Source organism: Leopardus geoffroyi, chromosome B1, assembly GCF_018350155.1.
Source record: "Leopardus geoffroyi isolate Oge1 chromosome B1, O.geoffroyi_Oge1_pat1.0, whole genome shotgun sequence".
Lineage (NCBI taxonomy): Eukaryota > Metazoa > Chordata > Mammalia > Carnivora > Felidae > Leopardus > Leopardus geoffroyi.
Window position 1 is genome coordinate 45,424,711 of NC_059327.1, and position 23,263 is coordinate 45,447,973.

Below are 23,263 nucleotides of genomic sequence, written 5' to 3' on the forward strand. Positions count from 1 at the left end.
AGTTCATATGGTTGGGCACAATGCCATTGCCATCACCATGATAGCTTGAAACTATCACCACAAGTCAAGTTCCTGCTCACAGACAGCTCATAGTTAAAGACAGTAATACCAATTCTAGTCATCTGGAAGATATTTGCCAATAATCACAAGCACATTATAGCAAATGATACACAATATTTCACCAGAACTACTGGAGAAAAACTCCAATAAATAAAGTCTACTAATAGGATTCACCAATCAGAAAATGGCATCTTTATTTTTGGAGGTTTAAAGATGTTATTTATTAATGGTGTTATCTGAACAGTTATCAGTTATTGGTATGCTTGCTTTTTAAATTTAAATACCTATTACCTGGGGTGCCTGGGTGGCTCAGTCGGTTAAGCGTCTGACTTCAGCTCAGGTCATGATCTCACAGTTTGTGAGTTCGAGCCCTGTGTCGGGCTCTGTGCTGACAGCTCGGAGCCTGGAACCTGCTTCAGATTCTGTGTCTCCCTCTCTCTCTGCCCCTCCCCAACTTGTGCTCTGTCTCTCTATGTCTCTCAAAAGATAAACGTAAGAAAAAAATTTTAAATAACTTTTACCCATATGAAACTTTAGGAAAGTATATGGAAAAGCACAAAGATACTCAGGATACTCTATTTTTGCATCCACACAGCTTTGGGGAGCAAAAAAAAAAAAAAAAAAAGAAAGAAAGAAAAAATAGGCAGAAACCTGGAATATAATGAACCTAGTGCTGTAATAGATGACATCTTCTCCTATTTGGTCCCATGCACTGGGCCACCGGGCTTTATTTTAAAAGAGGTAGAAATAAAATCATCCTGAAGCATATAAAACCGTGTCAGCTTCTTACCTCATAATGTTGGAAGTGTCTTCAGCATGCAAATCACTGCACAAAGGGTTGGCTATAATCAGGCATGCTTCTGCAGATTCCACCTATTCTTCAAGATTAGACAGCAGCCATCTTGTTAATTACATAGGAAATGCTCTAGTGTTCCCCCTCTGGGTTTCCCTGTGGTTTTATCATAAAATTTCCCATAAGAGAGAGAACACCCTTGGGAAGGAGTGGTGATAAGGATGTCCTTACAGCAGGATCAGAGTCCTGTAGATGCTGTAATGGCTGGAAGTGCTGCAGGGGACAGACCTGGGCATAGGGTCTCCAACACAGATGCAAGACTGCTTTAAAACAGGCAAAGTACATAGTTATATTTTTCCTATTATCCAAAACGAAGTTTTTAAGCAACTTCCTATACATTGATTTGCCTCTCAGGACAGCAAAGAATGGAGGAACTGGAGGTATGCTTGACCCAAAGTAATCAGTCATTCAGTATTTGTGGATTCTGAATCTTAAGGGTATAGAAAATTATTGAAGTGGCACTTACAATACTGAGTTGCGGGAAAGAGAAAGATTATTCTGAATCTGTCATTTTCTATTTCAATTCTTTATGTTAACTCTAGAGATCTCTAATTTAAAAAACTACAGCCCTTGGTTTATGTGATTCTATGAAATCTAAAACATGGGAGGAGACCTTCTTTGATCTTAAATGAAAGCTGTCTAGACTGTTGGCCTTTGCTCATTATTTTTCATCCATCCTTAATGGGATTTCTGCTATTTTCCTTTCTGTTTCTCTTATCAGAAAGCGGATCAGTGTGTTTAGAAAAAGTTGGGAAATCTGTGTCTGGTAAGGATTCTATTCAATGATAAGATTAAACACACTTTTGCCATCCATAACTTTTTCAGATTTCTTAGACTGCTAAAATAAAACTCCTCTAGATAAGTAGAGAATTTAGTGAAATAAATAAATGTTAAGTGTAGGTAAACAGTGCTGTCTATTTGACATTTATCAAGGAGGATTTGGAGATTCAATAACTACATTTCCTTTATGATCAGTTTTTAAAGTTGAGGAAGTCTTATTTCCACCAATTTAAGCATGTGGACTGATACTTCTGAAAGAGAAATACATCCTATCATTTTAATTGTTTCAGCTTAGGATAATCAGAAGAAAAACAACTAGTTCTTACCGCAACTCGCCTCAGATCCTCCCACTTAAGTGCAGATCCAGAAACAAAAGTCGTATAGGCCATGTAGCACTTAAATAATGTTTCTAATTCCAAGGAAGGAGGAACCCTGGGCAAAGAATATAGTACCAAAGATGTAAAATGATGACTGACTTTGGTTTAGAGTTCCTGGTATTTATTTAGTGGCTTTACCAGAACTCCTAATCCCCTGTAGGAAAACATCCATCCTCTATTACTAATCCATGTGGTTAGGTGATACTAACATCTGGCCTTATTTCTTAGTGCTGAAGAATAAGAACAAACCAGTCATATAACAGCAGGAGAACAGTTTCTGAGAAAAAGGCACAAATCAATAACGTGGCCTTTCCAGAACTTAAGGAGATACAAAATATTAACTGAATAGGGTTGTGATAGTGGATATGGAGTGGCAGAGACACAATTAGTATTTCTTTAGGAGACAAAATTGATGATATTGATGCAAGTATATGTAAGGCTTAAGGGAGAGGAGCAGCAAAAACAATGCCTTGCTTTCTGTTTTTAGGAACTGCACTGATAAGGTCCAATTTGCTGAGACAGAAAGTGCCGTGTTCTTTCCTTCTTTTATGTATTTGCCTTGTTAGCTGGAGAGAGATATATAAGATCATGAGTTTGCTTTTTTTTTTTTTTTTTTTTTTTTTTTTAAATTTTTTTTTTTCAACGTTTATTTATTTTTGGGACAGAGAGAGACAAAGCATGAACGGGGGAGGGGCAGAGAGAGAGGGAGACACAGAATCGGAAACAGGCTCCAGGCTCTGAGCCATCAGCCCATAGCCTGACGCGGGGCTCGAACTCACGGACCGTGAGATCGTGACCTGGCTGAAGTCGGACGCTTAACCGACTGCGCCACCCAGGCGCCCCAATGAGTTTGCTTTTTAAAATGTTAAGTCTGAGGGGCCTTTGAAGCTCTGGGATGGAGATATTCAGTAAGCAATTTAGTTGTGTGAATATGGAGCCACAGAGAATGTCTGGTGGAGGATATGAATTGCAGAGTCATCAAAAATTATAGGTAATGGGAAAAATTCTAGATGAGTGCTTCCAACATTTTGCACCATTTAAAAAATCTCACATTTCTGTTTTAGGGGCACCTGGGTGGCTCAGTCAGTTGAGCATCCACCTTCGGCTCAGGTCATGATGTCTTGGTTGGCGGGTTCGAGCCCCACGTCGGGCTCTGTGCTGACAGCTCAGAGCATGGAGCCTGCTTCAGACTCTGTCTCCCTCTCTCTCTGCCCCACCCCCACTCATTCTTGGTCTCTCTCTCTCTCTCCCAAAAAGAAATAAACATTAAAATAAATTTTAAAAAATTTCATTCGTTCTCTTGACAAGTACCTATAATAACCTACATTAGTCCATACAACAGTAAATACATCTAATGATTTCCTTTTTGTCTTAACTGGATTATAATTATTAGTGCCTTATCACTAATTTTAGCCTGGTTTTTGACTTTTTTTTTTTTCAACGTTTATTTATTTTTGGGACAGAGAGAGACAGAGCATGAACGGGGGAGGGGCAGAGAGAGAGGGAGACACAGAATCGGAAACAGGCTCCAGGCTCTGAGCCATCAGCCCAGAGCCTGACGCGGGGCTTGAACTCACGGACCGCGAGATCGTGACCTGGCTGAAGTCGGACGCTTAACCAACTGCGCCACCCAGGCGCCCCTTGACTATTTTTTAAAATAAGGATTCAAGTAACATACAAATTACCGAAAAGACAGGCAGGCAATTACACTGAAATAGAACTGTTGGCTGTCCCTCAATGTAGCACCATGAAGGAGTTCAAAATGCTGGTTGGTCATCTCATACAGGGGAGCCCAAAGTTGTATTGGACTGGACATGCCACAATGTACAAAGAACAAAGTGTTGAACTATAAAATGTGTGAAGGTGGAAGTGGCGGAGGTGATCCTGTATATGATCCTGTACAAGATCAAAATGCCCTTTCCAATCTGCCTGACTTATTTGGTGGTGTGTGGATAACTGATAAACCATTTGAACAAAATAAAGAAGTTAGTTCCTTACACTTTACACAAAATGAATTCCAGAGGGCTTAAATAGAAAATATTTCAATATGGAAACATAGAAACGCTAGAGAAATATTTGCTTAATTCTAGAACAGAGAGGCCAAAGAGTGTCAGAAAAGCCAGATGCCACAATGAAAGAGTCGATGGGTTATAGTACATGTAAATCAAATGCTTCTGCGTGCACACACACAGGCAAAGAGAGAAAAATATTTACAACAAATGACACAAAAAGGCTAATATCAAAATAGATTAAGACCGCTGAGAAGTCAGTAAAGCAGCAGATAACTGTCCTCATAGAAAAGCAGATATGAGAAATGAAGACAAATTTCTTCATTCATTAAAAAAGGTAAATCAAATGGTCAAAACATACAAAAATTGTTCAATCTCACTGGGAACCAAAATTGTAAAATAAAACGATAAGAAACCATTTTGCCTACTTAAAAACCTTTTCATATTAAGTATGCATTTTCTAGGGGGTTCACAAAATAGTTGACTTGGACTCTACTTGTGGAAATGTAAGTTTCATAGAATAAAAACATCATTAGAAACAATCCTTTCTGCATCTATTTGAACTCACATTTCCAATTCTGATAATTAACAGAACAGCAATTAAAAAGAATGCCAGACTTGTGCACAAAATCACAGTCATATAAGAGTAAATGATAGGAAATCTCTTTAACAACGTTAGTACATATACAGATAAACATCAGGCAAGATATATTCCAAAATATTCTCTGAGGTTAACTCTGGTCATAAGGTTGCCTTTTCTTCTCTTTTTGCTTATTATTATTTCCTAATTTTCCTATGAATATTGCGAGGGTAATTTTTTTCCATTAAAAAAATGCATACATATTTCAAGGATTAATTTAGAGCCCGTGAATGGTACAGATAAACTTACTCTCCCAGAAAAACAATCTCAATGTTGATTTGCCCTGACTTATGGCGGAGAAAATTCCGTAGGAAAGCTGTCACACTGTCAACCGTAATGTTCCCACAGACCACGATGAACCTAGGGGGCAAGAATATGTGAGGTGGATCATCTGAGAAACAGAAGTATCTTCCTGTCAAGACGCAGAGCTAAATTTAGCTTAAATTTAGCTTTAAATCAATCTGGTATTTGAATTACCCAGATTTTTAAAATAGAAACATTGAAGACTGCATCTCCAATAGAGAAAAGAAACATCAGATTTCTATGGTCCCTAGTTCATTCCATGTTGGGTATGAATCCAAACATTTGAATAACACGTAGGTTTTCAGGAATACAATAATAACTATTATAATTGTGACATTTTTCATAGTTATTATAACTTATAATGGACTTGCACATGTGTTACTTCACTTGATTTCTTTCACTTGACTCCTGATTAGCTGATCTAGTCTTTTTCAAAGGAACAAGAGGCTCAAAATACTTCACTGATTTTCTCATAGTCAATACTATGGCAGAGGTGGCAGTACATTCTGGATTATTTTGGTTTATCTTCCGCACTGAAAATTATCTAGTAGCTACTAAAAAGTGAGTCCAATGGAGAAACATCAAAGACAAGTGTAAAAATCTCAACTTTTATCGTGAAAAATAGCTATCAACCTCCTTAGGTAATGCACTTAAATAAGCTATTTTTCCCTCCATTACTCTTTTAAGGAAACTAAAAGCATACATGTAGCCTAACCTAACCTTAAGATTTCCAGACCTTTTGGGCTAATTTGGCATGTGTCCCGCATCGCTTTCTTGTGATGAACTGCGTAAGACTTTGGTTTATCTAGTTCATTTCCATGTTTTCAGTATTTATTTTTCACTCATTTTATTGTTGTTATTATTATTATTTTATTTTTTTTACTTTCCTCTTCAGACTCCTAAGTCAATCTTGGTTTTCATCCAATTGTGCTAAGAGACCACTCCAAGGGAGTTTATCTCCACTGGACCTCTTTCCTCTACAGCAAATAGAGACTAAAAAAGAGTTGCTTCCAATTTAAGATCTCCAATACATTCCCTCCTTCTCGGATGTGAAAACCATAGTGGATACTGAAATAACACATCACAGAGAGATATGATAAAAAACAACTCCAACTCCATTTTCCTCCCAGAACAGGTGGCTGTGACATGGACAGAACAGGTGATCTATGAAGTGTCGTAGAAGACGTGGAAATTTCTCTTCACTCCAGCAAACCTCTGCCTGTGAATGAGCCCCCATATGGTGTTAGTGGAATTTTGGCTGAGACCACAGAGTCGAAGTAATTATTTTAAATTTGAACTGTGGCTTTAATTTGATCCATTATGTGAAATTAGCCGTAAGTTAACCACATGATTAAAATGAACAGAACAGTAATAGATGTTAAGAGCACAGTGATGAGGGATGCAGAAATATTGCCACACTTAATATTTGATAGGGAATGATAATATTATCTGTCATTTTAGTTGTTTTACTGCTCTTACCAGCATCTACATAGTTGTTTTTATCAAGTACCAAATATCATCTTATGGTATTTATTTTAGCACAACCCTCTTCAGTAAATGAAGGACCTTGCCAATATATTCACTTTAGGCCAAGCGACAGGCATTTTTAAAGAGATATGTGACTAGTAGAATTTCTCTAACTGCAGAAATTATGCTTGAAAGCTACTTACTTCTTCCCTTTGACCACCTCATAGGGACTGGTGTATTTCCTCTTGTTAGCAAAAATTTCCACCATTTCAGGGACATAGTTCGCAAATAGGATCTAAAATGATCAGCAAATAAAATCTTAGATTTCATTTTTTTATTGTTTATTTGTTTTTGAGAAAGAGAGAGAGCGAGCGAGTGAGAGAGAGAGTGAGCGCACGAGCAGGGCAGGGAGAGAGGGAGTCACAGAATCTGAAGCAGGCTCCAGGCTCTGAGCTGTCAGCATAGAGCCCAATGAGGGGCTCGAACCCATGAACTGTGTGAGGTCATGACCTGAGCTGAAGTTGGATGCTTAATGGACTGAGCCACCTGGGCACCCCCAGATCTCATTGTTCTCAAGGACATTCTAAAATTCTGAGATTATAAAAGAGAAAGAAGGTGCATAAAACTTTCTCTTATCTGTGAACTGTATTTCAAAAGGCAGGCCATTTTTCTTCCTTGACCTTTGGATTTGGTTTAAATCAAATAAAATGCTTTGCAGCATTCCAAATTATGAAAGCAAAGACAAGTGGTAAGGCACTCTTCCTGTCCCTTTTGTCCTCTAGTCACAACTAACTGCACTTCTGACTCTTCTGACATGATACTATGTGAGGCTTAGAAAAAAAATAAAACGTGGGACAGAGAGAGGTTTAGGGGAAATGACTGAAATGAGGGGATGTAATAATATGGACAGGGGAATATCAGAAAGGTGGAGGGGAGAACTCTGTTACCGGTTTTTAAGGAGCTGAAGTTAAAGTAACTAAAAGAGGTTTCCTTTGTCCATGATACACTCTTGAACCAAGCACAGATGTTCACATATCTGAAGTAACATGCTAGTTCAGAGAGAGTTACTCATTTGGCTCATTCAAATCAAATCTCAAATGCCCTTCCTCATTGGAAGGAAGACTTTAGTCTGATGGGCAAGAGGTAAAGGAAAATAGGATTGCTCAATTCAATGCAGACTATATAAATAAAGTCTGCTCTCCTTTGTCTGCCATCCTCATCTTTGGCAATCATGCAATTGAATCGCGTGCTCCAGAGGATGCAGTTTGGAAAACATGGGATCTAAATATCTTTCCATTTTCATTTCACACTTGCTCTGAATAATGCAATATTCACTCTCAAACCTGTATTGCTTTATTCATCACCATTAACTACATGTGTTGGGTTAATGTAGCTATATTCAAAGATATTAAAAATATTCTTCACCAAACTCCCCAGGGTGAAAAACATGATGAAGGTCCGTCCTAGGGATGTCTTGGCTACCACATCTCCAAAGCCAACAGTTGACGTTGTTGCCATGACCAGGTAAATAGATTCAAAATATGATATGTTCTGTGAATTTCTACCTTTGAGCCAGGGATCACCAGAATTTTCCACCTGTTCAAAAAGAGGAGATTCAGGAAAGGTCTCTGAATGGAATCCAACGGAATGTTTATAAAGAATAGGAAAAACATTGGATTAGTTTCACTTAATTCAATCCAAATGAAGTATTAATGATTCCTAGCCTGTGTTAAAGGGTTTGCAAAGTGTGTGTAGAGATCGTGAAGTCTTGTTTTCTTCACTGCGATTACTGCTGAACTCTGAGGGAGGATGTAGGTTGGGCCCACATTTGGAGAGCTCCCCAGGGGTACTGGCTGCCCATATCTCTTTCCTTTCATTTGGGCAAATCACTGCATTCTACAGCCATGAGACTCAGATAAGCCAGGTTCTGAAATCGAGCAATTATTATTTATTCTTATTTACCAGTAGCTCAGGGTTATTATTGAAAAGGAAGCACTTACACGAGCACTTCACTTCAATGTGCTTAAGAGAATGAAGGCTAGTGTCTAAGAAAAAGCAAACAAATTTTCCACATTATTCCCCACAGCCACTCCCTGCCAAAAAAAAAATTTTTTTTCAGTGATTAAAAAACTCTGAAGAATATTTCCTCTGATTTCTCCCTAAGTCTTCACATTTTAAGAAAATCAAACTCATTAGATTACCTTTTTATATTAAAATGAGTAACTTAGGCAATGGCACTATGTATTTATGGTATATATAAACTTATAAATACACAATATGTCATATATTATTATATATTATAAATGACAGTTATATAATGTATACAACTTTCCTTTCTTTTTCCATTTTTTGACATTTTTTTCCCAAGTATCTTACATATTTCTTGGATGTTTCCCATTTCTATTTAGAGCAAAAATGTTAAGATGTTAGAGATGCCTGGAAAGGTAGGTTTTTTTGTTTTGTTGTTAAGAACTGAAATAGAGGGGCGCCTGGGTGGCTCAGTTGGTTGAGCATCCGACTTTGGCTCAGGTCATGATCTCACAGTCCGGGAGTCTGAGCCCCATGTCGGGCTCTGTGCTGACAGCTTAGAGCCTGGAGCCTGTTTCAGATTCTGTGTCTCCCTCTTTCTCTCTCCTCCCCTGCTCATGCTGTGTCTCTCTCTTCTCAAAAATAAATAAACGTTAAAAAAAATTCTAAAAAAAAAAAAAAAAAGAAAGAAAAAGAACTGAAATAGAAATTAGAAATAACATAGTTCGCTCAGGTATTTGACCACTTTTTAAAAGTGACCTTTTCTTAAGTTTGAGGAGTAGATTAAGAGTATGGACTCCTTATAATACCCTATTCCAAAATAAGAAAGGGATCATACATGTACACTTAACTCCCAAAGCTGGCAGAGGGTTTTGCTGCAAAGTCTACTAATCTGCTTCCACTAACTTCTGGAGTCTTCACTGTTGTCTGAGACTAGTACATTCTAAGAAAACCAGTTTAAAACATCAGATTATGCCATATATATTCCCTCAGGATTAAAAGAGTTGCCTGAGACAGTTTTAAGCTGAAACCCCATAGTGTCTGTTAACAGCATCATAGCACAGGGATTAGATCGTATCCTGGTACAACCTGTTGTATAAACTAAAACTAAGTTTATTGCAACCTGGAATTCTCCCTCACAATAAATTAAGTAACATTCTTAAGGTTAAGCTCACTCTCTTTGGGGGTATTTAGTGTTTCAAACCTCTTCCCTCCCTCCCTACCAGCACTCTCCAAGAGTTGGTGGCCTGCTGCTGGCCCCCTTGTCCACTCTGCTCTTCCTCCAAAACCATGTGAGCAGAGACCCAGATGGGAGATAAGATAAAGTTAAAGTAAAGGATTTTGGACCAATGTTAAGATACTGAGTTATCATCTATTTTTAACTTCATATTTCAGAACTGAAATTTTATGTTTCAAGCTTGACATTGTTCAACTTCAGATAAGAAATGCTATGGAGGACGCTAGGGGGATCCCCCCTCTCCTCTTACCTTGCCATCACTCACACAAGTTATGTTATCTTTACATGGTACATGTGTGCCCTAGTCTGTAGTCATAATTCCTTTGGCTATGCCTTAGCACTGTTTTTAATTCATTCAATAATCCCCACCATTACTTTATATCATGGTTTCCTCATTTCTGAGTTCCTAGTTTTGATTCATCTTGTATATGGCTGGATTTTACCATCAAGGTACTTATTTTTTAAGTTTATTTATTTTTATTTTGAGAGAGAGCACATGCACATATAAGCAGGAGAGGGGCAGAGGGGGGTAGAGAGCGAGAATCCCAAGCAGGCTCCACATTGCCAGCGCAGAGCCCAACGTGGGGCTCAATCACACGAACTGCAAGATCATGGCCTGAGCTGAAACCAAGAGTCAGACACTTGATCAACTGAGCCACCCAGGCGCCCCTCGAGATATGCTTTTAAAAGGGACTCCTGGGTGCTATTTTCTCTTGAATATTTAAAATGACAGGATAGCTTATACTTTCACATCAACTTTGCAGACCCTACCCTATCACCTTCTGGTATCAATGGACATTGACAAATCCAAGGCGAGTTTCATTTCTCCCCCTTTTATAGACTTTGCTTGGTTCTGCTTGGATTCTCTCCTTATCCTTGAAAATCAGTAAACTGCTCCATAATATGGTTGGAATAAATAATTTGTGTCATTTTTCCTGGTATGATAGGGAAAGATAGGATTCAGTAGGCAGAAAGGGAGAGGCTAGGGCTTGACGGTCCCTGGGAGCGAGCAAACCACATATTTGAAAAGAATGCTAGGAACATCTACCCATGAGAAAAACTACCTCGGAAAAAACTCTCCTGGGCCTGACCATGAGGAAAACGCTCTCAGACACAAAGTTTTCCTTACAAATGTAACAAACACCACCTACTCCTGCCCCAGGTTCCCCTCAGGAATAAACAAGTCTGCATTTATAGTTATCAGACCAATAAAAAAAAAAAAAAAAAAAAAAAAAAAAAAAAAAAGAACCTAAAAAGAAACAAAAGGGAAAAAAGAAAAAGGAATGGGCCAAAACCCTATAAAATAAAGTCCCTTGCCTATCATCTGGGGCATTCACTTTCATGTGCCCCTTATCTTCAAAGAGAGCTTTTGTACTACCCTTGCTTCCACTATTCTTACTTTTTAATAAAAACTTTTGCCTGCTGCTCATTTTATTCTGTGTTCTCCTCTTCATTCTTCGAAGTGGCAAGACAAGGTTCCCTGGGTATTGAGCTAAAGAATCCTGCAACACTGGGACATGATATACCCTTTAACCCACAGATTTAAGGGGTGCCTGGGTGGCTCTGTTGGTTAAGCATCCAATTTCAGTTCAGGTCATATCTCACAGTTTGTGAGTTTGAGCCCTGCATCCGGCTGTGGGCTCGGAGTCTGGAACCTGCTTCGGGGGCTCTGTCTCCCTCTCTCTGTTCCTCCCCCACTCATGCTCTGTCTCTGTCTCTCTCAAAAATAAATAAACATTAATTTTTTTTAACCCACAGATTCAAGACTTTATTTTGGTGACTTCTGGTGTCACCTGTCTTGTCCTTTGCTCTAGGAACACTAATTTTAGAGTATGTTCAGTTGACATTGCTGGAATGCCTTTGTTCTTTTCCATGTCACATTGCTGCAATCCTGTCCACTATGTTCCTGAGCATGTGTGTGTCACGTTTGATTACATTCTGGTTTCCTCTAATGTCATTTTCAGCTCTGTAATACTTTTTCCTCTGATATCATTCTTCTTTTTCTCTGATATCATTCAGCCTGTTTTCCAACTCCTGCTACGGTTTAATAGTCTTTTATTTAAAACCTTATGTATTTTGTTTGAATTAGTACTTTTAGTTTTTAAGCCCTTTTATTTGCATTTTTTCTCAAATATGGATTTTTTTTCTTCTCCGTTTCCTTGGACAAATTATCTTGTAATTATTGTTCTTATAAGTGTTATATTAAATAACTGTTGTTATGCTGATGTCTCTCTTTTCTCCACTATACCCCCTTGTTATTTTTGGCAGAATTTAAGCATAGGCCCCTTCTTGATTACTTGTGGTTAACACTCACCTTTTGAGGGTATCAAATTAAAAAAAAAATTTTTAATGTTTATTTATTTTTGGAGGAGAGAGAGACAGAGTGTGAGTGGGGGAGGGGTAGAGACAGAGGGAGACACAGAATCTGAAGCAGGCTCCAGGCTCTGAGCTGTCCGCACAGAGCCCGACGCGGGGCTCGAACTCACAAACCACAAGATCATGACCTGAGCCGAAGTCGGATGCTTAACCGAGTGAGCCACCCAGGTGCCCTGAGGGTATCAACTTTTAGGTGAAGGCCAGTAGTTATATGTGTAGCTGGTGAGTTGGGACAATTATAGTTTTTATTTTGGTTTGTCATTTCAAATATCCTCCCAAGCAAATCTGCCATTTTCTACGCTCTGGGATATAGCTCTTCTAGGCTTTCAACATTCCAGACATTGGGGTGACTCACAGTGGATCCCCTTACGTCACAAGCCATCTGGTTGCTTCTTCTTTCTCTGCATACATCCTTGCTGGAGGTCTCCTCACCTGGGTGACTAGCAAGGTTCACATGCTTAGAAGGGTTAAGCAAGAGACTTTGATTCAAGTGAGCCTGGCTGTGTCCAACTCAAGAGCACATGCTGTTAACAGAGAGCATCAAGTCTACAACTAGGACTGGTAGTGGCCTTGAGAGACCGGATTGCCAAACTTTGTATTTTCCCAAAGAATCCAGAAATCTGGGATTTTATGTGAGCTCTCTGTAAAAGTTAGAAAGCAATAAAAAATTAGAACAGAAAATACAAACATAATTAGGTCAGACAAAATAGGTCTATAGGCCACATTCAGCCTAAGAGCCCTTCATGGGGAACTGCTTTGATGACAAAAAAGTTTCTCCTTGAGCACTGTTGCCTACCATTCTGTGATGGCCAGCAGGTCTCCAGAAAGACACTGATGATTGCTGCTCCCATGGCGGGCCCATGCACCCAGGTGCAACCCTCTAGATCCAGGGATCCACTCGTACTACTGTGATCTTCTTTCAAGGAAATTTCTCTCCTGCTTGAGGATGGAGGAGGGATGTGGCTGGTTTCAGATTTCTTGAAGGCTCAGATCATGGTTTGCATTTGGTGTTTGACATTTTTCTTGATCAGCTGAAGATGGTAACTTTAAAATTCTTTTTCCATTTTACCATTAATGCTTTAATTAATTTTGAGAGGACTCAAGTGAAAAAGATTCCTGCTGTGCTTTTTGTTTTGTTTCCTTTTCTCAAAGACCTTTGCTTTCAACACACTATTTCAATTTCTGCATTTTCAATGACTGCTCCTCAACTGTCCTCAAGCAATGAAGTCCAAGAGTTTGTTCCTTATCGTTGAAATCCATTTATTGTAACTCTGATTATGTGGGATAAGAACGAGCCTTGGGGCACCTGGGATGCCTGTGTGGCTCAGTCGGTTAAGCATCCAACTTCAGCTCAGGTCATGATCTCACAGCCCGTGAGTTCTAGGCCCGCATCAGGCTCTGTGCTGATGGCTCAGAGCCTGGAGCCTACTTGGGATTCTGTTTCTCTCTCTGCCCCTCCCCCACTCAAGCTGTCTCTCTCTCTCTCTCTCAAAAATAAATAAATTTTTAAAAAATTTAAAAAAAATGAGCCTCTCCTACAGGCAAAGGAGGCAGCTATATATGCAGATGGATTTTGGAAGAACTGAGAAAGCCCTAAAGCTCCCCTTTGTAACCTAGCAATTTGTCCCACAACTCTCCTAGTTCATAAGTGTGACAGTTTCTCACTGCTTTCATTTCTTTGACTTTTTTTTTTAAATGCTGAGACTCCTATGAAGATACAACAATAAGGTTCACCTACTGCTTATAATTTTGAAGTGTAAGCTTATTAGATCCTTTCTTAAGAGCAAGTTTTGAATATTGAAGGAAGGAACATAGATACCTTGAGTGTAGGAAACACGTATTTGTGGAGAATATGGGAGTGCAGAAGACCAAGAAAGGGGAGGTGAAAAGATAAACTGCACACTGGTTACAGTGAAAGAGACAGGAGTTCAGAAGGTCTGTCTGCATTTTTTAAAGAAAAGATGTTCATGTTGACCAGAAACACTTGAGAGTTTGAGGAAATGCTTACCAGATGAATGAATCCTGCAGCAGTGAACCAGGTACTGAGGACTATTGATAACAGTTTGGAAAACTTCACTGAACTGCTAGAGGAAGAAAGACAAAAAGTTGCTAGGTTCAGACAGATTCCAGAACAACACAAGTCCTCTAAAATCCGACTATTCTAAGTGTGGTTCATGGGCCAGAAGCAATGGTACGCTTACCTGAGAGCATTATTAGAAATGCAGGATCCCAGCCCCCACCCCTGATCTACAGATCTGCATTGTTGTAGGGATCCTCTGTTTGATTCATATGCACATTAGAGTCTGAGATGCCCAGTTCTGAACATATCCAGTCACACACGCTTGTTCAAAAATTTTACACTTTGCTATGCTATCCACCAGCCTGATATTATATTGCTTTTACAAATATATATGTATCATCATAAACTAAATTTAATAGATTGCCACATTGTCTAAAGTAACAGTACAAAGTGCAGTGTCCTGGGAATCCAGAGAATGGGTCTGCAAAATGGAATTTTGAGTAGATCACAGAAATGTCTCGCTAAATTCATACCAGGCTCTTTCAGTGAAGAGGATTGGACAAGCTCCTATGTCCTAAGTAAAGTTCTAGAGTTTAGCTGAAATCTCTGTGGTTTTCAGGTAGGGTTACCTGTTACACAAGAACAGCCCTTTCTAATCCCAACTGCTCCATGATGCACAAATGCCTAGCAGCGAAATCACCTGGCCTATAAAATTTGATGTTTCTGGGGAGAGCATAGAAGCATGAAGATTTTCAGTGGGTAACATTAAACCAAACTGCATAACACTTTAGAAGTATTGCTGCTCAAAGGTAGTTTGCAATTTTTTTTTTTTGAGACATTTAGGCAGCTCTATTTTTGTAAGCGATTTCATTGCTGCTACTGGGTGTCTCATGGTCAGAAAAACTGTCTCACATTCCTAGATAGAAGAGATGTGATTCATGATAGCAAGTATATAGAACCAAAACCTTTGGATTGCTTTTATTTTAATTTTTTTTGGGGGGGAGGAGGCAGAATTAAAGTCTAAATGGACTTACACAATGTAGCTCTACAAAACAGACTCAAATGATTGTCAACTTCCTAGTCAGCATGTGATATTAATACAACAGGAGTAAGGGGATGAATAATATCTTGGGAGGTAAGGGATTTCATGGGGTTTACACTGAAATTCCGATGGGAAAGGAGCTGAAGGTTCAGTTTACATTTTTAATTTCCTAATCCAAACCAGCAAGCAAGCAGGACTTATGGCAGGGCTAGCATTTACCTGGTTCTGATGGCTTGGAGAATTTGCAAGATTTGAGGGAGCTCTAGCAGCCGCAAAGCTCTTAAGAACCTTAAACCTACAAAGCAATCAAAAGGACAAATCTGCCAAAAAGAAGAGGGTCACTTCCGGAAGTAGTCAGGGTTGTAACACAATCGGGACTACTTACCTTCTTTCTATCTGAGATGCTCACATACAATGTAAGGCCACGGGTTTAAGGGCATGAGCTCTAGTTCAGATCCTGGCCCTGACACTTAACAGCTGTTGTAATCTAAAGCAATTCCCTTCACGTCTCTAGTTCCTCATCTACAAAATGGGAATTAAAAGTACCTAGCCCATAGGGCTGTTGAACTAATCATAGAAAGCATGTGGGAGCAGGCCTCGCATATAATAAGCACTACTCACATTTCACCCTATAGAATTCCTCTTTAGAACAGACAGTAAATTAGTTATTAACCACTTAAACTCCTGATTGTAGAATCTCTATGGTCTGTTCCTCAGCTTTCCCATGATATTTTACTTTACATAGTTTGATAATTACAACAGCAAGGAATATTTGATAGGTAATAAATAATAATCTAAAATTCCATAAAAACTGATAGAAGCCACCTAATGTCCATGCACTGCCCATAAAGACAAAGTAAGCAGTTAGATAGATATCTAACATGTCACAGCCTGTCTGGATATGATGATTTATTGCTTTGAGAGACCAGTGGAGACTTTCATCTCTTCCAGTCCATGTGGGATTCTAGCATATAGGTGCCTCAGGGGGGTGGGGGGTTTGGACCTTGTCTCTCAGGCAGTGGATGAATCAGTCCACAAACAATAAATAACCAGTGTCACCTACTGTGCATCAGGTACGTTACCAGGTACTGAGGTTTAAAAAAATAACAGGTTTTGAAAATATATTACAAAATCATATAATCATGGTGAAAAATGGTTTTAAATGGCATTTAGGTCATTTAAAAAATGGAAATGAAGGATACTTACGAGTGAAAGTGGAAGACTTAAAGTTATTTATTTATTTTTGAGAGACTACACTTGATTCCCACAATGCACTTACCTAGCCAGTTACTCTTCAAATAATAAGAAATAAAGGTTGGTGGAATGGTAAAGATGTCTACAATTGAATTCATCTCCAACCAAAACTTGATCTTGTCATCCGCTGCCACAAACTATGAAATGGAAACAAAAGACTCCATATTCTGTTACCCTCGAGAATTTAAAAATGAACATACCAGTGGCTTTATTAACTCATCTCACTCAACTGAAGCTTTGATCTCAATCTATTACATACCTATACAAACACACTCATGTGTATTCAGATAGCTATGTACTTGAATATATATTAGTATAGACATGTAGATAAATATGTATTTATATAAAGACTGTACCTTCAGGGGCACCTGGGTGGCTCAGTCGGTTAAGCATGACTCTTGGGTTTTGGCTTAGGTCATGATCTCTTAGCCCGCATCTGGCTCTGAGATGACAGCATGGAGCCTGCCTGGGATTCTCACTCTCCCTCTTTCTGCCCCTCCCCTTCTCAGTCTCTCTCCCTCTCTCTCAAAATAAATAAATAAACTCTAATTTTTTTTTTACAAAGAACTTCCTTTAATGGGTGTTCAGTAAATGAACATGAACCCATTTTACTCACCAGATCTTAACACTGACACATCAGAATAAACACTTTGAACCTATTGATGCTCTTAGAGCTTTCTGATATATAGAATTATATAATTCCTCCTTTAAAAATTTTTTTTTAACGTTTATTTATTTTTGAGACAGAGAAAGCATGAACGGGGGAGGGTCGGAGAGAGGGAGACACAGAATCTGAAACAGGCTCCAGGCTCTGAGCTGTCAGCACAGAGCCTGACGCGGGGCTTGAACTCACTGACTGCGAGATTATGACCTGAGCCGAAGTCGGCCGCTTAACCGACTGAGCCACCCAGGTGCTCCTAAAATTTTTTTAACATGTATTCATTTTTGAGAGACAGAGACAGAGTGTGAGTGGGGGATGGGCAGAGAGAGAGGGAGACACTGAATCTGAAGCAGGCTCCAGGCTCCAAAGCTGTCAGCACAGAGCCTGATGCGGGGTTTGAACTCATGAACGGCAAGATCATGACATGAGCTGAAGTCAGACGCTTAACCAACTGAGCCACCCAGGTGCCCCTAAAGCCTCCTACTTGTGAACAAAGATACATGATTTAGAATGGCCCTTAATGGAAAAAGTACAACTATCTCGAAGTTTGGCTGGCCAAGACCTGTGTCTATGAGCTTCCCTATTTGGATTAAGAAAGCAAGCATATATAGAGGGATAAATTACTATAAAAAGATTTTGATGGTCAGTGTGGTCAGAGTTAAGTTTTGAAGGAAGGTCATAAAAATACAGATATGTTTGTGTGTGTGTATACGTATATATACACATGTATATATACATACACACACACACACACACACACACACACACACACACACACACACACACATATATATAGTCTCCCATAAACATGTGATGGATAAATACATTGAAATCTAGACCTATGATGGATCCTCAATAAATGCCTATGGAATGATAGAACTATTTAATAGATGAGTGTAACAAAAATGAAACAAAGGTATTAAAGTATTTTATACAATTATATGGCACATGTCCCATCAGTGGAATCGGTTGAGCCAATGACATTTCAGAGGCTGTTCCTCAGGTTTCCTAGCTTGTGATTATTAGTAAAGTTTTCTCAGTGGTAGGTTGGGAAGCCAATAAGGAGGACAGTGTGACAGGGTATCCAAAGGAATCATTTTCATTTGCACCAGAATTTTTGGCCTAGATACAGTGTTAAGTGCAAGGGAGAGTTTTCATGCCTCTTTATACATTGGACAGGTTAGGGCACACACCCTCTAGCTGTAGAGCCTGAAAACAGAGGCAGATTGTACAACTAAGGCACATAAAGACCTCTTTACGTTGCACCTGTTGTGTTCATTTGTTTCCTCCCACTTTCCATAGATACTTACTCTCAACCCAAAATAGAAACTAAAGAACACATTGAAAGTCAAATCAATAGGGATGGTTTTGTCTTGGTATGAAGAACAGCTTCCAACAGGGCTGGAAAAGAAATAAGAACCATTTATACAGATGTACATTTTAAAAGTTTTACTATAGAAGACCAAATAAAGAGTAGGCAATGTTCTATTTATTCACCATGAATGGTTAATCCAAGACACTTACGTTCACATTTTAAGGAAATTACTTTTCCCTTGGGAGGAAAGGTATGCACAAACAAAACCACAGGACTGCATGTGGAGCTGAAAATAACAGGACAATTACCTGTTCGTCCTTTCATAGAGTTTATTGGTTCTATTTCTGTTTTATCGATGAGGATTCAGATGCACAGAGATTATGTCGTTCTTCTTGGTTTGCAAAACTATCTGCCCAGCCAGGACATTTTGACATCTGTGCCCTTCTCATACAGACCTACACTAAGTCAAATGGACTGATATGAACCCAAATGTAAAGAAAATTTCCTAAAAGGTCAGTAGGGAGTTCACAAAGCAAAGACTACTAGTTTCCCTAGCATTTCCAAAATTGCCTGACTTCTGTGGCCTCATAATACCAATTTTACTTCAGCTAGAAATCCAGTGTAATTCCCAGCTGATCAGCGTGGAGCTCAGATTAGATTAGGCTGTGTCCAAGAAACCATTCTAACTTGGGTATAGAAGATGAGAATGGCTTCAGAGAAGAGCAGACAATAACTTGCTCCTTTATCCCAGGTGAGATCTAGCATGTTCCTTCTTCAAACCCATCCAAAGTTGTTTGAAACCTATGACAAACCCTGAAACAACTATAAAGATTCTGTTTCAACACTTAAGGATTCCAAAGACACAGAACAACCTCAGGAGTGGTCCAAGGGTGGAGACCACAGCTGGAGGTTTCTAGTCTCAGAGACTCTAAAATAGATGTGTATACAGCACCACAGCCCGTAGCAATGCACAATGCAGGGAAACTCATGCATTTTCCGGTGAAACTAGATTTAGTGCTTCATGGGGGGAACACTCACCCCTTTTTTTTTATGAGTTTATATGTGTGTATGCCTGAAAGCATATTAAACATTACTCCCGGCAGAAAATTCCAAATTAGCTGGCAACCTAATGACACAGAAGACAAGGATGACTGGGGATTTTACTCACTCAGAAGAGTTGATGAAATAGATTATGAGAGACCCAATGCTTAGTACAAATACAAGGATCATCTGGAAAAACAAAAAAAAAACAAGGACCAAATAATTTTATTGATATATAGATGAATAAATAAACCAACAAAATTGTGTTTACTCTTTTAACCTTGCCTATATATGCAGCCATTTTTCACACATTCATTTATGTTAGCATGCATGCATGCATGAATTAATTCATTCATTCTTTCACTCAAGAGAAACTGATTGGACCTTTACTAGGTCTTCAATAAATGACACACACTCATTTTGCTTATGTAATTTTCATTCCTATATACTTTAGAATAAAGTTTGTCCCTCCTACCGCTCATAAAGCTTTCTGATCTCAAGAAGTCCCATCGTTTATTCATTTCTTCACTCATCAAACATTTATTAAGTGCTTTAAATGTGTCAGGCGCTTTATTACATGCTGGAAATGAGGGCTATTGGACATAAACTCTGGAATTGAAATGTCTGTGATACTGGAGAAGAAACAGTCCCAACATGTCCATGTAAAAGGATAGTCAGGATTTTGACAGGAGGGAATGTGCTGTAAATGAGGAAAAGAATATGAGTGCGTTTAACATGCGAATGTGCCTGGTTTATGGAAGAAGCAGAGCTGGTGGAATGTTATCAGAAGTTTTCCCATTCCAAACCCTCAAGGCATTTGGATGAAACCTTTTGCAGCCTCCATGACTTTTCAGGTCAACTTTAGGTAACCAAACATTCCTCCAGTCATTTATAGTTTTCCAGCCATTTTTTTTTATGTTCAGTCCAGTATATTGTTAGTAATACTAATAGTAAAACTGAATTTTAGTTACAATTAAAGCTTTACTCCCTTCCAGCTCAGGTGTTCCTTGGGCAGGTTACCTGTACTGGGAAAAAGGTCAGTCTCCTCCCTATTTACCCTTTTTGAGTTTTTGTTTCTAGTTGCACACTGACTAAGCCACCTCCAGCCTCTCCAGAATTGTAGGTCAAGGTTAGAGAATGAACAGAAAAGGGAGATCAGAGAAGGAAACGCTGGACTTGACTGCTGTTAGATCACTATGCTCTCACCGTGGGGGTCTGGGAAGGGGAGGTGTTTAATATTTACTTGCATGGGCTATTCCATTGCTCTTTGGAGATACCAATTCAATTCATATTCAAATTAGGCAAACATTTCTTTTTTTTAGCACCTATCATGACCCAAATACCATTCTGGTGATTGGGAACTATCAGTGAACAACATGTACAAAGATCCCTGCCTTTTTGGATCTTAGCGTCTAGAAAATACAAAGATGACTACAGGGCGCCTGGGTGGCTCAGTCGGTTGAGCATCCGACTTCGGCTCAGGTCATGATCTTGTGGTCTGTGAGTTCGAGCCCCATGTTAGGCTCTGTGCTGACAGCTCAGAGCCTGGAGCCTGCTTCTGATTCTGTGTCTCCTTCTCTCTGCCCCTCCCCCACTCATGCTCTGTCTCTGTCTCAGAAATAAACAAACTAAAAAAAAAAGATGACTAATCTGTAACTTACATGGTATGTTAGAAGTTACATGCTAAGAAAATAAAGTTGAATAAAGGGGATCAGAAATGCAAGGGGAAAGGGCAGAAGGGTTGCAGTCTGGATAATACTTAATCACTAAGGGTCCCCTTTGCGATTCCCTTAAATTGGGTGGAAGCATGTTCTTGAACTGGTTGCTCACAATTCTTTTCTCAGTACATCCCACATGCCTTTATTTTGCTGGAACCCCTACCCCTCCAGATGCCTAGTTGAGCAGGCAAGAGAAGACTCTCACATGTGACCCCTATCTGGCAGGTGGAACAGCTCAACCATTCTTTGTCCCAACAAATAGTAAAAGGACAGACTATCTTCAGTGTGACAACTTCTCCTCCATAGAGCAGCTAGCCCAACAACAGCGCCTCTCCACAAACGAACCAGATGTCAGTCCTCTGTGTCCTCAGAGTTCCCAGAGATGCAGACTGAAAATTCTGAGTGGTTCCTCTTAAGCCTTTCCTTAGGCTTGACGTGAGAGGGAAGCACTCCCATACCTCTGCAACAACAGAACTTGTTCCAAAAATCCTCTGCTATTTCCAACTTACCTTAGCTTTTTAAAGTTTTTATACTGTTTTCAAGTGTACAATATCTTGATTCAACACTTCCATACATCACCTGGTGCTCATCACAAGTGTCCTCCTTAATCCCTGTCACCTATTTTACCCCTGTCCCTACCTATCTCCCCTGTGGTAAACATCAGTTTGTTCTCTATATTTAAAAGTTTGTGGGGTGCCTGGGTGACTCAATAGGTTAAACATCTGACTCTTGATTTGGGCTCAGGTCATGATCTCACAGTTTGTGAGCTTAAGCCCTGTGTTGGGCTCTGTGCTGACAGTGCGGAGCCTGATTGGGTTTCCCTCTCTTCTCTCTCTGCCCGTCTCCCCATTTGTGCTCACTCTCTTGCTCTCTCTCTCTCTCAAGATAAATACATATACTTTATTAAAAATTTTTTTTTGTTTTTTGGTTTGACTCCCTTTTTTCCTTTGCTCATCTATTTTGTTTCTTAAATTCCACGAGTGAAATCATACAGTGTCTTTCTCTGACTGATTATGCTTAACATAATACCCTCTAGCTCCATCCACATTGTTTCAAATAGCAAGATTTCAGTCCTTTTTATGGCTGACAAGTATTCCATTGTATATATATACAATACACCTTCTTCATCCATTCATCAGTCAATGGGCACTTGGGCTGGTTCCATAATTTGACTATGGTAGATAATGCTGCTATAAACATCAGGTTGCATATACCCATTTGAATTAGTATTCTTTGGGTAAATACCTAGTAGCGCAATTGCTAAATCATAGGGCAGTTCTATTTTCAACTTTCTGAGGAAACTCCATATTGTTTTCCAGAGTGGCTGCTCCAGTTTGCACGCCCACCAACAGTGCAGGAGGGTTCCCCTTTCTCCACACCCTTGCCAACACCTGTTGTTTCCTGTGTTGTTGATTTTGGCCATTCTGACAGGTGTGAGGTGATATTTCTTTACAGTTTTAATTTGTATTTCCCTGATCATGAGTGATGTTGAGCATCTTTTAATGTGTCTCTTGGTCATCTGGATGTCTTCTTTGGAAAAACGTCTATTCATGTCTTCTACACATTTTAATTGGATTATTTGCTTTTTGGGTGTTGAGTTTTATAAATTCCTTAAATCATTTACCATGATCAAAGGAGATTTATTCCAGGGGCACCTGGGTGGCTCAGTCGGTTAAGCGTCTGACTCCGGCTCAGGTCATGATCTCATGGTTCGTGAGTTCAAGACCCACATCCGGCTCTGTGTTGACAGCTCAGAGCCTGGAGCCTGCTTGGGATTCTGTGTCTTCCTCTCTCTCTGCCCCTCCCCAGCTTGTGGTCTGTCTGTCTCTGTCTCTCAAAAATAAATAAACATTAAAAAAAAATTAAAAACAAGAGGGATTTATTCCAGGGTTGCAAGGGTGGTTCAATATTTACAAATCAATCAACATGATACACCACATTAATAAAAGAAGGGATAAGAACCATATGATCATTTCAATAGATGCAGAAAAAGCATCTGACAAAGTACAACATCTGTTCAACCCTCAACAAATTAGGTTTAGAGGGAATATACCTCAACACAATAAAGGCCAAATATGAAAA

The 23,263-nt window shown here is 39.3% G+C and overlaps 1 protein-coding gene across 2 annotated transcripts in view; it reads right to left on the reverse strand.

Moving 5' to 3' along the window:
• Positions 1-23,263, reverse strand: part of KCNU1 (potassium calcium-activated channel subfamily U member 1) — a 152,212-nt gene that overhangs the window by 111,031 nt on the left and 17,918 nt on the right. The window contains exons 3-12 of one of the 2 annotated variants that reach the window (XM_045460859.1): positions 19,591-19,652; positions 18,418-18,508; positions 16,472-16,583; positions 15,412-15,487; positions 14,139-14,214; positions 7,915-8,085; positions 6,693-6,784; positions 4,969-5,079; positions 2,020-2,125; positions 851-933 (exon numbers count right to left, since the gene is read on the reverse strand). In XM_045460859.1, coding sequence (XP_045316815.1) covers positions 851-933; positions 2,020-2,125; positions 4,969-5,079; positions 6,693-6,784; positions 7,915-8,085; positions 14,139-14,214; positions 15,412-15,487; positions 16,472-16,583; positions 18,418-18,508; positions 19,591-19,652 — 980 coding nt within the window. The remainder of the gene's footprint in view (positions 1-850; positions 934-2,019; positions 2,126-4,968; positions 5,080-6,692; positions 6,785-7,914; positions 8,086-14,138; positions 14,215-15,411; positions 15,488-16,471; positions 16,584-18,417; positions 18,509-19,590; positions 19,653-23,263) is intronic. The other variant, XM_045460866.1, reaches the window with a different exon arrangement.